Here is a 13,395-nt window from a genome sequence, read left to right as displayed (position 1 = left end):
TGCACAGTGATCAGATATATATGGTGTGTTTACAAAGAGTGGACTGATGGGGGGGGGGGTGCACAGTGATCAGATATATATGGTGTGTTTACAAAGAGTGGACTGATGGGGGGGGGGGGTGCACAGTGATCAGATATATATGGTGTGTTTACAAAGAGTGGACTGATGGTGGGGGGGTGCACAGTGATCAGATATATATGGTGTGTTTACAAAGAGTGGACTGATGGTGGGGGGGGTGCACAGTGATCAGATATATATGGTGTGTTTACAAAGAGTGGACTGATGGTGAGGGGGGGGGGGGTGCACAGTGATCAGATATATATGGTGTGTTTACAAAGAGTGGACTGATGGGGGGGGGGGTGCACAGTGATCAGATATATATGGTGTGTTTACAAAGAGTGGACTGATGGGGGGGGTACACAGTGATCAGATATATATGGTGTGTTTACAAAGAGTGGACTGATGGGGGGGGGGTGCACAGTGATCAGATATATATGGTGTGTTTACATACAGTGGACTGATGGGGGGGGGTGCACAGTGATCAGATATATATAGTGTGTTTACAAAGAGTGGACTGATGGGGGGGGGGGTGCACAGTGATCAGATATATATAGTGTGTTTACAAAGAGTGGACTGATGGGGGGGGGGGGTGCACAGTGATCAGATATATATGGTGTGTTTACAAAGAGTGGACTGATGGGGGGGGGGGTGCACAGTGATCAGATATATATGGTGTGTTTACATACAGTGGACTGATGGGGGGGGGGTGCACAGTGATCAGATATATATAGTGTGTTTACAAAGAGTGGACTGATGGGGGGGGGGTGCACAGTGATCAGATATATATAGTGTGTTTACAAAGAGTGGACTGATGGGGGGGGGGGGTGCACAGTGATCAGATATATATGGTGTGTTTACAAAGAGTGGACTGATGGGGGGGGGGTGCACAGTGATCAGATATATATGGTGTGTTTACAAAGAGTGGACTGATGGTGGGGGGGTGCACAGTGATCAGATATATATGGTGTGTTTACAAAGAGTGGACTGATGGGGGGGGGGGGTGCACAGTGATCAGATATATATGGTGTGTTTACATACAGTGGACTGATGGGGGGGGGGTGCACAGTGATCAGATATATATAGTGTGTTTACAAAGAGTGGACTGATGGGGGGGGGGGTGCACAGTGATCAGATATATATGGTGTGTTTACAAAGAGTGGACTGATGGGGGGGGGGTGCACAGTGATCAGATATATATAGTGTGTTTACAAAGAGTGGACTGATGGGGGGGGGGTGCACAGTGATCAGATATATATGGTGTGTTTACATACAGTGGACTGATGGGGGGGGGGTGCACAGTGATCAGATATATATGGTGTGTTTACAAAGAGTGGACTGATGGGGGGGGGGTGCACAGTGATCAGATATATATGGTGTGTTTACATACAGTGGACTGATGGGGGGGGGGTGCACAGTGATCAGATATATATAGTGTGTTTACAAAGAGTGGACTGATGGGGGGGGGGGTGCACAGTGATCAGATATATATGGTGTGTTTACAAAGAGTGGACTGATGGGGGGGGGGTGCACAGTGATCAGATATATATGGTGTGTTTACAAAGAGTGGACTGATGGTGGGGGGGGTGCACAGTGATCAGATATATATGGTGTGTTTACAAAGAGTGGACTGATGGTGGGGGGGTGCACAGTGATCAGATATATATGGTGTGTTTACAAAGAGTGGACTGATGGTGGGGGGGGTGCACAGTGATCAGATATATATGGTGTGTTTACAAAGAGTGGACTGATGGTGGGGGGGTGCACAGTGATCAGATATATATGGTGTGTTTACAAAGAGTGGACTGATGGTGGGGGGGTGCACAGTGATCAGATATATATGGTGTGTTTACAAAGAGTGGACTGATGGTGGGGGGGGTGCACAGTGATCAGATATATATGGTGTGTTTACAAAGAGTGGACTGATGGTGGGGGGGGTGCACAGTGATCAGATATATATGGTGTGTTTACAAAGAGTGGACTGATGGTGGGGGGGTGCACAGTGATCAGATATATATGGTGTGTTTACAAAGAGTGGACTGATGGTGGGGGGGTGCACAGTGATCAGATATATATGGTGTGTTTACAAAGAGTGGACTGATGGTGAGGGGGGGGGGGTGCACAGTGATCAGATATATATGGTGTGTTTACAAAGAGTGGACTGATGGGGGGGGTACACAGTGATCAGATATATATGGTGTGTTTACAAAGAGTGGACTGATGGGGGGGGGGGGTGCACAGTGATCAGATATATATGGTGTGTTTACATACAGTGGACTGATGGGGGGGGGGGTGCACAGTGATCAGATATATATAGTGTGTTTACAAAGAGTGGACTGATGGGGGGGGGGGTGCACAGTGATCAGATATATATAGTGTGTTTACAAAGAGTGGACTGATGGGGGGGGGGTGCACAGTGATCAGATATATATAGTGTGTTTACAAAGAGTGGACTGATGGGGGGGGGGGGGTGCACAGTGATCAGATATATATGGTGTGTTTACAAAGAGTGGACTGATGGGGGGGGGGTGCACAGTGATCAGATATATATGGTGTGTTTACAAAGAGTGGACTGATGGTGGGGGGGGTGCACAGTGATCAGATATATATGGTGTGTTTACAAAGAGTGGACTGATGGTGGGGGGGGTGCACAGTGATCAGATATATATGGTGTGTTTACAAAGAGTGGACTGATGGTGGGGGGGTGCACAGTGATCAGATATATATGGTGTGTTTACAAAGAGTGGACTGATGGTGGGGGGGGTGCACAGTGATCAGATATATATGGTGTGTTTACAAAGAGTGGACTGATGGTGGGGGGGTGCACAGTGATCAGATATATATGGTGTGTTTACAAAGAGTGGACTGATGGTGGGGGGGTGCACAGTGATCAGATATATATGGTGTGTTTACAAAGAGTGGACTGATGGGGGGGGGGTGCACAGTGATCAGATATATATGGTGTGTTTACAAAGAGTGGACTGATGGGGGGGGGGTGCACAGTGATCAGATATATATGGTGTGTTTACAAAGAGTGGACTGATGGTGGGGGGGGTGCACAGTGATCAGATATATATGGTGTGTTTACAAAGAGTGGACTGATGGTGGGGGGGTGCACAGTGATCAGATATATATGGTGTGTTTACAAAGAGTGGACTGATGGTGAGGGGGGGGGGGTGCACAGTGATCAGATATATATGGTGTGTTTACAAAGAGTGGACTGATGGGGGGGGTACACAGTGATCAGATATATATGGTGTGTTTACAAAGAGTGGACTGATGGGGGGGGGGGTGCACAGTGATCAGATATATATGGTGTGTTTACATACAGTGGACTGATGGGGGGGGGTGCACAGTGATCAGATATATATAGTGTGTTTACAAAGAGTGGACTGATGGGGGGGGGGTGCACAGTGATCAGATATATATAGTGTGTTTACAAAGAGTGGACTGATGGGGGGGGGGGGGTGCACAGTGATCAGATATATATGGTGTGTTTACAAAGAGTGGACTGATGGGGGGGGGGGGGTGCACAGTGATCAGATATATATGGTGTGTTTACATACAGTGGACTGATGGGGGGGGGGTGCACAGTGATCAGATATATATAGTGTGTTTACAAAGAGTGGACTGATGGGGGGGGGTGCACAGTGATCAGATATATATAGTGTGTTTACAAAGAGTGGACTGATGGGGGGGGGGGTGCACAGTGATCAGATATATATGGTGTGTTTACAAAGAGTGGACTGATGGGGGGGGGGGTGCACAGTGATCAGATATATATGGTGTGTTTACAAAGAGTGGACTGATGGTGGGGGGGTGCACAGTGATCAGATATATATGGTGTGTTTACAAAGAGTGGACTGATGGTGGGGGGGTGCACAGTGATCAGATATATATGGTGTGTTTACAAAGAGTGGACTGATGGTGGGGGGGGTGCACAGTGATCAGATATATATGGTGTGTTTACAAAGAGTGGACTGATGGTGGGGGGGTGCACAGTGATCAGATATATATGGTGTGTTTACAAAGAGTGGACTGATGGTGGGGGGGGTGCACAGTGATCAGATATATATGGTGTGTTTACAAAGAGTGGACTGATGGGGGGGGGGGTGCACAGTGATCAGATATATATGGTGTGTTTACAAAGAGTGGACTGATGGGGGGGGGGGGTGCACAGTGATCAGATATATATGGTGTGTTTACAAAGAGTGGACTGATGGTGGGGGGGTGCACAGTGATCAGATATATATGGTGTGTTTACAAAGAGTGGACTGATGGTGGGGGGGTGCACAGTGATCAGATATATATGGTGTGTTTACAAAGAGTGGACTGATGGTGAGGGGGGGGGGGTGCACAGTGATCAGATATATATGGTGTGTTTACAAAGAGTGGACTGATGGGGGGGGGGGTGCACAGTGATCAGATATATATGGTGTGTTTACAAAGAGTGGACTGATGGGGGGGGTACACAGTGATCAGATATATATGGTGTGTTTACAAAGAGTGGACTGATGGGGGGGGGGTGCACAGTGATCAGATATATATGGTGTGTTTACATACAGTGGACTGATGGGGGGGGGTGCACAGTGATCAGATATATATAGTGTGTTTACAAAGAGTGGACTGATGGGGGGGGGGGGGTGCACAGTGATCAGATATATATGGTGTGTTTACAAAGAGTGGACTGATGGGGGGGGGGTGCACAGTGATCAGATATATATGGTGTGTTTACATACAGTGGACTGATGGGGGGGGGTGCACAGTGATCAGATATATATAGTGTGTTTACAAAGAGTGGACTGATGGGGGGGGGTGCACAGTGATCAGATATATATAGTGTGTTTACAAAGAGTGGACTGATGGGGGGGGGGGGTGCACAGTGATCAGATATATATGGTGTGTTTACAAAGAGTGGACTGATGGGGGGGGGGTGCACAGTGATCAGATATATATGGTGTGTTTACAAAGAGTGGACTGATGGTGGGGGGGTGCACAGTGATCAGATATATATGGTGTGTTTACAAAGAGTGGACTGATGGGGGGGGGGGTGCACAGTGATCAGATATATATGGTGTGTTTACAAAGAGTGGACTGATGGTGGGGGGGTGCACAGTGATCAGATATATATGGTGTGTTTACAAAGAGTGGACTGATGGTGGGGGGGGGTGCACAGTGATCAGATATATATGGTGTGTTTACATACAGTGGACTGATGGTGGGGGGTACACAGTCACACATACAAGGACAAGCGATCTCCCCCCTGTCATACCAGCACACAGTCATTGACCTTTCCCTGCAGGCCCCCGGCCAGCTGATCCCCCTGTCAGCTGTCAGCCCAGCCCGCGCTCACCTCGTTTAACGGCTTCATCATAGGTGAGGAACCCGATCCGGGACTCCTTGGCCCCCATGACGCTCCTCCGTGTAAGGAATAAGATGGGCCCCTCACTCCATAGCCAGTCCAGTAAGGTGTGGGTTCCCTAGCCCACTTCCTCCGATGTTCTATCGATCTACTCCGCTCTACAGATCATCACCTGCCTCGCATACAGCAACATCAGCCGCCCCGCCCTCTCCTCTTCCAGCCGTCGCTTCCTCTAACGGAAGCCCCGCCTACTCACGGAGCAGGTCACATGACACCCACACCACTGCATCGTTCGGCTCCGCCCGTATGGATCGCAGCTCGTGTTCGCTTGTGGTTAGCGGCGGCCGCTGCTTAGTGTTGGGGAACGGTTAATCCACGGGGCACGGGAGCGCAGCAAGAGGCCTTCCTCGGTTTAGCTCTCTGACAGCGGAATGCTGACGTAGTGAGGGGAGTTGTTCACATGACTTGCTGCGTCCAGGCTCGAGGCGGACATCTTTGTAAAGGGCAATGCTAATTGTTTGTTGGGGAGTCGTACTTGTGGTGCGAGTGTTTACTGTGTCCTTTCTGAGTCAAACTTTATGGGGCGCAAGAAACATAGCCCACGAGAAGCTGGGTAGGGCTCAGAATTGTTTAAAGCTAAAGTTTAACATTGGGTATTTGTTTATAGTTACATTGGACCATAATAAGTATGTATGTCATACCTGTGAAAGCTGCCAATCCCAGTCCCGGACATTACAAGTCAAGGACCCACGCTCTGCCCTGCTACATTGTGAAAATAGGAGGTCGGCCACTCTGGATGAGCCCCATTCAGGGAATACGTTGCATTATGTTGCTGAATACAACATGTTCTCTGAATGGATGAGGTGGGGAGGTGATGTAACAATCGGAACCTCATCCATTCACAGAACACTTTGCATTCACTGAGTAAAATGCAGTGTTCCCAGAATAGTGCCTGTCCTGAGCGGCCGATGACCTATGTTCAATAAGCAGCAGGGCAGTCACTCAACACAAGGCCCAGAAGCAAATGGAGATCATTGTAGTAATGGTGCCTAATACAGTGATTTCCATGGGATCTTACAGATATGGCCCTATACGTACCTTCATTGCTCCAATGTAACTATGGAAAACCTGGAATTCAGCTTTGAAGTATAACTAAAGGTAAAACTTTTTTTTTTCATAGTTTCGGACAGAGTGGAGATAGTTTTAGAACCCCTGTCATGTTTTATTGCTGTATGTGCCCCCATTAGGGAGATTTACCCTCTCTATTCGTCCTGTTTACCATTATCATTAAAAGTTAAAAAAAAATCCCCACATTTTGGGTTGTCCCCAGAAAAGTAATAATAATCTTCCCAGGGGGGACACTAGTTCTGGTGACCTGGAGAACCCCATGAAATTCCCCTTTGCAGGGATTTCCTCTCACTTCTTGTTTGGCTATGGGACAGGAAGTGAAAGGAAATCTCCACAATGGGTCACAGAAGTAACTAGAACCTTCAGGGCCCCGATGCAAGAAACCATGAAGGGCCCCCCAGACCCCTGGCCGGGGCCCTTCCCTTCAAGCCCGGGGCTCTTCCCACTAATCCTGGGGCTCTTTAATCTCATTGCATGGCCTTTTATTATGGTCCCGCATCAGGATCCTTTCACAAGTTCTGCAGTGGGCCCCCTTCCTGCAATCTTGGGGCCTCCCCACAGTGGTGAAATGCCAGGGCCCGGTCGCAAGTGTGACCTTTGAGATCCTAGAAGTTCACCCACTGGTTTGCTACCGGGCCCCCTGGAGCATGGGGCCCGGTAGCGATTGCAACCCCTGTAGTTACGCCCCTGAAGGCTAAATAACCTGTTACAGGTGTGACAATCCTCCCTTACTCTATCCAAAATGAAAAAATGTTTTGCCTATAGTTCTACTTTAAAGCGGAGTTCCACCCTAAAATTAAACTTACCTCCATCTTCTTGCTCTGGGTCACCTGAAAAACAAATGGATAATCGCAATTTTTTTTTTTTTTTTTTTTACTTACCTGGTTTAGAAGAAAATATACTTACCTTACTTCCTCTTCCTCCCCTCGGCGGCCACGGCGATTCGTCACTTTCTGGCTTTGCAATGATTCCTGGGAGCTGAACGTCATCGCTCCCAGGAATCAATGCGCCTGCACCGGCCCCAACGTCAGTTCCGGTGCAGGCGCTGTCATACCTTGCAAAACAGCTTCTGGGCATGCAGGGATGACGCTGCGGCACTGGAAGTGACGGCGGGGCCGGTGCAGTGCATCGTGGGACCAAAGAAGAAAGAAGAGGACGCAGAAGAGGATCGCGCTGGCTTCAAGCTGCCCACACCTGAGATGGCAGCGCTGGATAATACATTTTCAAGGTAAGTATTTCTTCTTGCAGGTAAGTGCAACCCGGGACAGATCAGAGGCTAGCCATTGTGGAATGCACTAGCCCTGACTGTCCCAGGGGTATTTTTATTTAAAAAAATGTCCCATGGTGGAACTCCGCTTTAACATACTGTACAGGTATCTGAGGCAGCCCACACTTTTTGTTTTATGCTGTTAGACTAGTTTTATATATGTTGCTTTTCTATGTGATCATACAAGAATAAAGAGCTTTGCACTTTGAGACATGTATGTAGGTGAGGTTATTATCTTATTAAGATCTTATTGATGTTGCACGCTGTGATCAGACGGAATTCATTGCAGCCCCTTTTTGTTTTTTGACCCTACCATCTGAATGTCGCAGCTGAACTCAAGGTTCATCAGACCAGGCAACATTTTTCCAATGTTCTATTAATAGTCCAGTTTTGGTGAGCTTGTGCAAAATGTAGCCTCAGTTTCCTGTTCTTAGCTGACAGAAGTGGCACCCGGTGTGGTCTTCTGCTGCCGTAAGCCCATCTGATTCAAAGTTCAATGTGTTGTGTGTTCAGATATGGTATTCTGCATACCTTGGTTGTAACAATTGATTTGAGTTTCTGTTGCCTTTCTATCATCTCAAACCAGTCTGCCCATTCTCCTCTGACACAAGGCATTTTCTTCCACACAACTGTCACTCACTGGATATTTTCTCTTTTTCAGACCATTCTCTGTAAACCCTAGAGATGGTTGTGCGTGAAAATTACAGTAGATCAGCAGTTTTTTAAATGCTCAGACCAGCCCATCGGGCACCAACAACCATGCCACGTTCAAAGTAATTGAAATCCTCTTTCTTCCCAATTCTGATGCTCGGTTTGAAAGTCAGCAAATCGCCTTCACCAAGTCTAGAAGCTTTAATGCATTGAGTTGCCGCCATGTGCTTGGCTGATTAGCAATTTGTGTTACCAAGCAATTGAACAGATGTACAGTACCTAATACTGTAAAGTGGCAGGTGAGTGTATGTGAAAAACAGATCTACCAACAAAATATAGGTAAATAGTGGCGCTAAACAATGATAAATGCTGCAAAGAATAGCACCCAGTGATAATAAAGTACATAAATCAAATAAAGCCCAAAGTAAGCATATCCTTAGCTGAATATGTACAGTATCTCACAAAAGTGAGTACACCCCTCACATTTTTGTAAATATTTTATTATATCTTTTCATGTGACAACACTGAAGAAATTACACTTTGCTGCAATGTAAAGTAGTGAGTGTACAGCTTGCACAGTGGGTCCTTTTCAGACAGGCTTTCTGCCCCGGCGGACTCTGTTTTGCTCAGCGGGAATCGTTCCGTCGTTCCCCACTGAGCAGGCGGATTATGTCTCCGCCTACTATGCAGAGACAGAGCTGTCAGATCCCCGCTCTCCTCTGTGGGAGGTCGGATGAAAACGGACCGCCTGTCCAATTTCATCCAATCCGATCCTCCAGACGGATGGAAAATAGGGTTTCCATTGGTCCGCATTTTACAGACCACATCGGATCAGAGAACAGCGGGTGTCAGCGGAGATGTCACCGCTTATATCCGCTGCTCCATAGAGGTGCGTGGAACATCCGATCAGGTCCGCCTGAAAAAACTGACAGGCGGACCTGATTGGAAAGCCCGTGTAAATTTGCTGTCCCCTCAAAATAACTCAACACACAGCCATTAATGTCTAAACCGCTGGCAACAAAAGTGAGTACACCCCTAAGTAAAAATGTCCAAATTGGGCCCAATTAGCCATTTTCCCCTCCCTGGTGTCATGTGACTCATTGGTGTTACAAGGTCTCAGGTGTGAATGGGGAGCAGGTGTGTTAAATTTGGTGTTATCACTCTCACTCTCTCATACTGGTCACTGGAAGTTCAAAATGGCACCTCATGGCAAAGAACTCCCTGGGGATCTGAAAAAAATAAAAATTGTTGCTTTACATAAAGATGGCCTAGGCTATAAGAAGATTGCCAAGACCCTGAAACTGAGCTGCAGCCCAGTGGCTAAGACAATAAAGCGGTTCCACTCAGAACAGGCCTTGCCATGGTCGACCAAAGAAGTTGAGTGAACGTGCTCAGCGTCCTATCCAGAGGTTGTCAGAAGCCTACAAACAGTTTGCTGAAGACAAGCAGACTAAGGACATGGAATACTGGAACCATGTCCTGTGGTTTGATGAGACCAAGATAAACATATTTCATTCAGATGGTGTCAAGCGTGTGTGGTGGCAACCAGGTGAGGAATACAAAGACAAGTGTGTCTTTCCCACAGTCAAGCATGGTGGTGGAAGTGTCATGGTCTGGGGCTGCATGAGTGCTGCCGGCACTTGGGAGCTACAGTTCATTGAGGGAACCATAAATGCCATCATGTACTGTGACATACAGAAGCAGAGCATGGTCCCTATCCTTTCAGGGACTGGGCCGCAGGGCAGTATTTCAACATAACGACCCAAACACACCTCCAAGATGACCACTGCCTTGCTAAAGAAGCTAAGGGTAAAGGTGATGGACATTAACATTGTTATAAAAGCTGTACACTCACTACTTTACATTGTAGCAAAGTGTAATTTCTTCAGGGGTGTCACATGAAAAGGTAAGGGGTGTACTCACTTTTGTGAGATACTGTAGCATCCACTTTACATAATAAGGAATGACTAAAAGATCTACCAACAAAATATAGGTAAATAGTGGTGCTAAAAAATTCTAAATGTTGCAAAGAATAGCACCCAGTGATAATAAAGTACATAAATCAAATAAGTAAGTAAACATATCCATAGCTGAATATGTACATAGATCAGTCTGTGAAATATCAATTATTTTTGATTGAATATTTTCCACGCCACACCATGTGCAAAACGTTTCACTGCTTCCCCATAGGATGTAATCATAAATAAATGCAATTTAAAGGGATAGTCTCTGTGTTGGAACCAAATTAATTTAAACTTCCTGCTTGTTCACCCATTTTTATCTTTGGCCTTAAAGCAGAGTTCCAGCCTAACCGCACACTCACCTGTCCCGCAGTCCAGCAATGCGCCGTCTTCTCCCTCTCTGCTCTGCGGCGCCGGCATCACTGATGTGTGCACCCGGCTGTGACAGTTTGCGCTTCACAGCCGGGTACTCACTGCGCATGCGCGAGTTGCGCTACGCGTCGTGATTGGCCGGCAATCTTCTGGGACCTCTGACATGTCCCAGAAGATTGCAGGGAGGGAGGGAGAGAGGAGAACTTCCGCTCAGGGCGCCGCGGCGCTCCGAGCGGAAGTGGGAGCGGGTACCTGTCAAAACTAGGTACCCGCTCCCCCCCCCCCCCCCAAAATGACATGCCAAATGTGGCATGTCAGGGGATTAGGACTATTTAAAGCGGAAGTTCCAATTTTGGGTGGAACTCTGCTTTAAGTTTCACTTTAATGCATTTCCTGCATTATAACAGAACTAAACCCATCGATTTAACAGTTTAAAGAAACAGTTACATTCCCAGCATGTGCCATGTAACTGTCACATTGGTTGTGCTCTCAATCAGACTGTCAAACCATCAAACGGGTGGTGTTCTAACTGATCACATGTGCAGCATCATGGCAGTTGATAATCAAACAAAGGCCAAGATGACAGCTTCCGTGGCTAAAAATGATGAGAGGATTTAGTTCCACTATACGGTAAAAAATGTCTCAGTAGCAATATCACCCCCCCTAAATACTTTCCTGAGTGCTCACCTCCAATCCAGCACTGTGACCATCTGTAGCACTTCTCTCCCTGCATTCACATGGCACAGAGGCAGCAGCGGGAGAAGAGAGTGGAGGATAGGGCTGAGCCACACTGTGTGTCTATGAAAGCGCACAGTCCGGCTCAGGAGCAAGCCTGCATGTCTGCCCCCATAGCAAGCAGCTTGCTATGGTGGCAGACACAGAAGAGGAGAAGCCAAGAATTCTGGCAGAGGATCCAAAAAGAGGAGGTCCAGGGTCACTGTGCAATACCACTACACAGAGAAGATAAGTATTACATGTTTGCTATTTTAATTTAAAAAAAATATCCCTTACAACCTCTTTACCCACCTCCCACCCGCTGTATTGTCAATTGACAGGTGGGCGGCGGCTCTCTCGTTCTGGGACTACGTCATATCACATCCTCCCACTCTCCCTGCGCTTGCGCAGCGTGGCGATCAGTGGTACGCTCTGTCCCATCAATGAAGGAGAAAAATTACTTATTTGCAAAATTTTATAACAGAAACAAGAAAAACTTTTTTTCTTTTCAACATTTTCAGTCTTTTTTGTTTTTTTTTTTAGCACAAAATAAAAACCCTGTGGTGAATAAATAGCACGGAAAAGAAGGCTCTAGATGTCTCAAAAAAATGCTAAAAATGTTGTTTGGGTACAGTGTTGCATGACTGCGCAATTGTCATTCAACGCGCGACAGTGCTGAAAGCTGAAAATTGGCCCAGGCAGGAAGAGGGTTGAATGCCTTTTTTTCAGCTCTGCTGAAACATAAGTCTAAGGCTGGGTTCACACTTATGCAAATTGGATGCAGGTTTCTCCACATCCGATTCATATGACAGGAGATTGTGACCGGCTCTCAATGGAGCCAGTTCACATATATCCGGAGCAGCCATGGAGCACATTGCACAGGAGTCCTGTGCGTCTTTGGCTCTGTTTCAGGTCCAAATTCAGGATAAAAGAATTTGTCACTGAAACGTGGAACAGGGAAGCACCAGACCCCTACTGTGAGCCGTGTCTGAATTCGGTGTTAACCCAGCCTAACTGTTTTTTTGCTAGCCTTCTTTGCTTCTGGCAGTTTTTTCCTCAGTGTTTTCAATCAGGATTCCTTGCTACACTGCTGTCTAAACTGGTCTCTATTTAACAGCTATTTGGATAAGCGTTTCCTCAGCATTCGTTTCGGAGGCCATGCCTATGCTTAGCTGGTCCGGAATTGCGGGGACAGCCTGGAGTATGATTGTTCAAGTTTCCCATCACAAATGTTTTCTTTATCACTATAACGTGAGGGACCAAACACAGCTATTATTATCCGTTGGTACATGACCCCAGACCGCTTATCCAAATTTGTCCCTTCTGTCTCTTCACAATGCTTCCGTGGCTGAATTGATCAGGGTGACTTATTCCACATCTGGTGGACTTGCCCTATAGCCCCTTGTTTTTGGATCAAAGTCTATAATTTACTACATTCTATTCTACACACTACTTTCACATCAAACCTTTGGGGAGCTCTCTTGCACAAACCCATTTCTCATCTGAATAAATCTCAAAGGTTGCTGGTAGGACATGTTTTCTTGGCAGCCAGACAAACCTTAGCTAAAGCTTTCAAAAATAAAATAATACCTTTAACAGAAGTCAGACAATGTCTTTTAAGCACCATGGTGCATGAGAAATCAACCTCTATTCTCATTGACACCTATGGTCACTATCTTGAGGTTTGGGGCCCATGTCTAAATTATATCAATCGCTTTAATGTGTAACACTCTCTTTGACTGTAAAAAGACAAACGCATTTCGCCTCTGGTATTTGACCCCACAGGTTTGATCCACTCCCATATCTTCCATCCCCCCTTCTCTTTTTCTCCCTTCTTTAACCTGTACCCCCCTTTTTTTCCTTACTCTCTTTATTTTCTAATT

At 46.7% G+C, this 13,395-nt stretch overlaps 1 protein-coding gene across 2 annotated transcripts in view; it reads right to left on the bottom strand.

Moving 5' to 3' along the window:
• Positions 1-13,395, bottom strand: part of USP32 (ubiquitin specific peptidase 32) — a 781,032-nt gene that overhangs the window by 389,997 nt on the left and 377,640 nt on the right. The window contains exon 2 of one of the 2 annotated variants that reach the window (XM_082245728.1): positions 5,411-5,821. In XM_082245728.1, the coding sequence (XP_082101854.1) occupies positions 5,411-5,468 (58 nt within the window). In that variant the 5' untranslated portion in view covers positions 5,469-5,821. Of the gene's footprint in view, positions 1-5,410; positions 5,824-13,395 lie in introns of those variants that run through there. The other variant, XM_082245729.1, reaches the window with a different exon arrangement.

The sequence above is a fragment of the Pelophylax lessonae genome (assembly GCF_965119305.1).
Source record: "Pelophylax lessonae genome assembly, chromosome: 2".
Lineage (NCBI taxonomy): Eukaryota > Metazoa > Chordata > Amphibia > Anura > Ranidae > Pelophylax > Pelophylax lessonae.
This window is presented reverse-complemented; position numbering and strand designations above follow the sequence as displayed.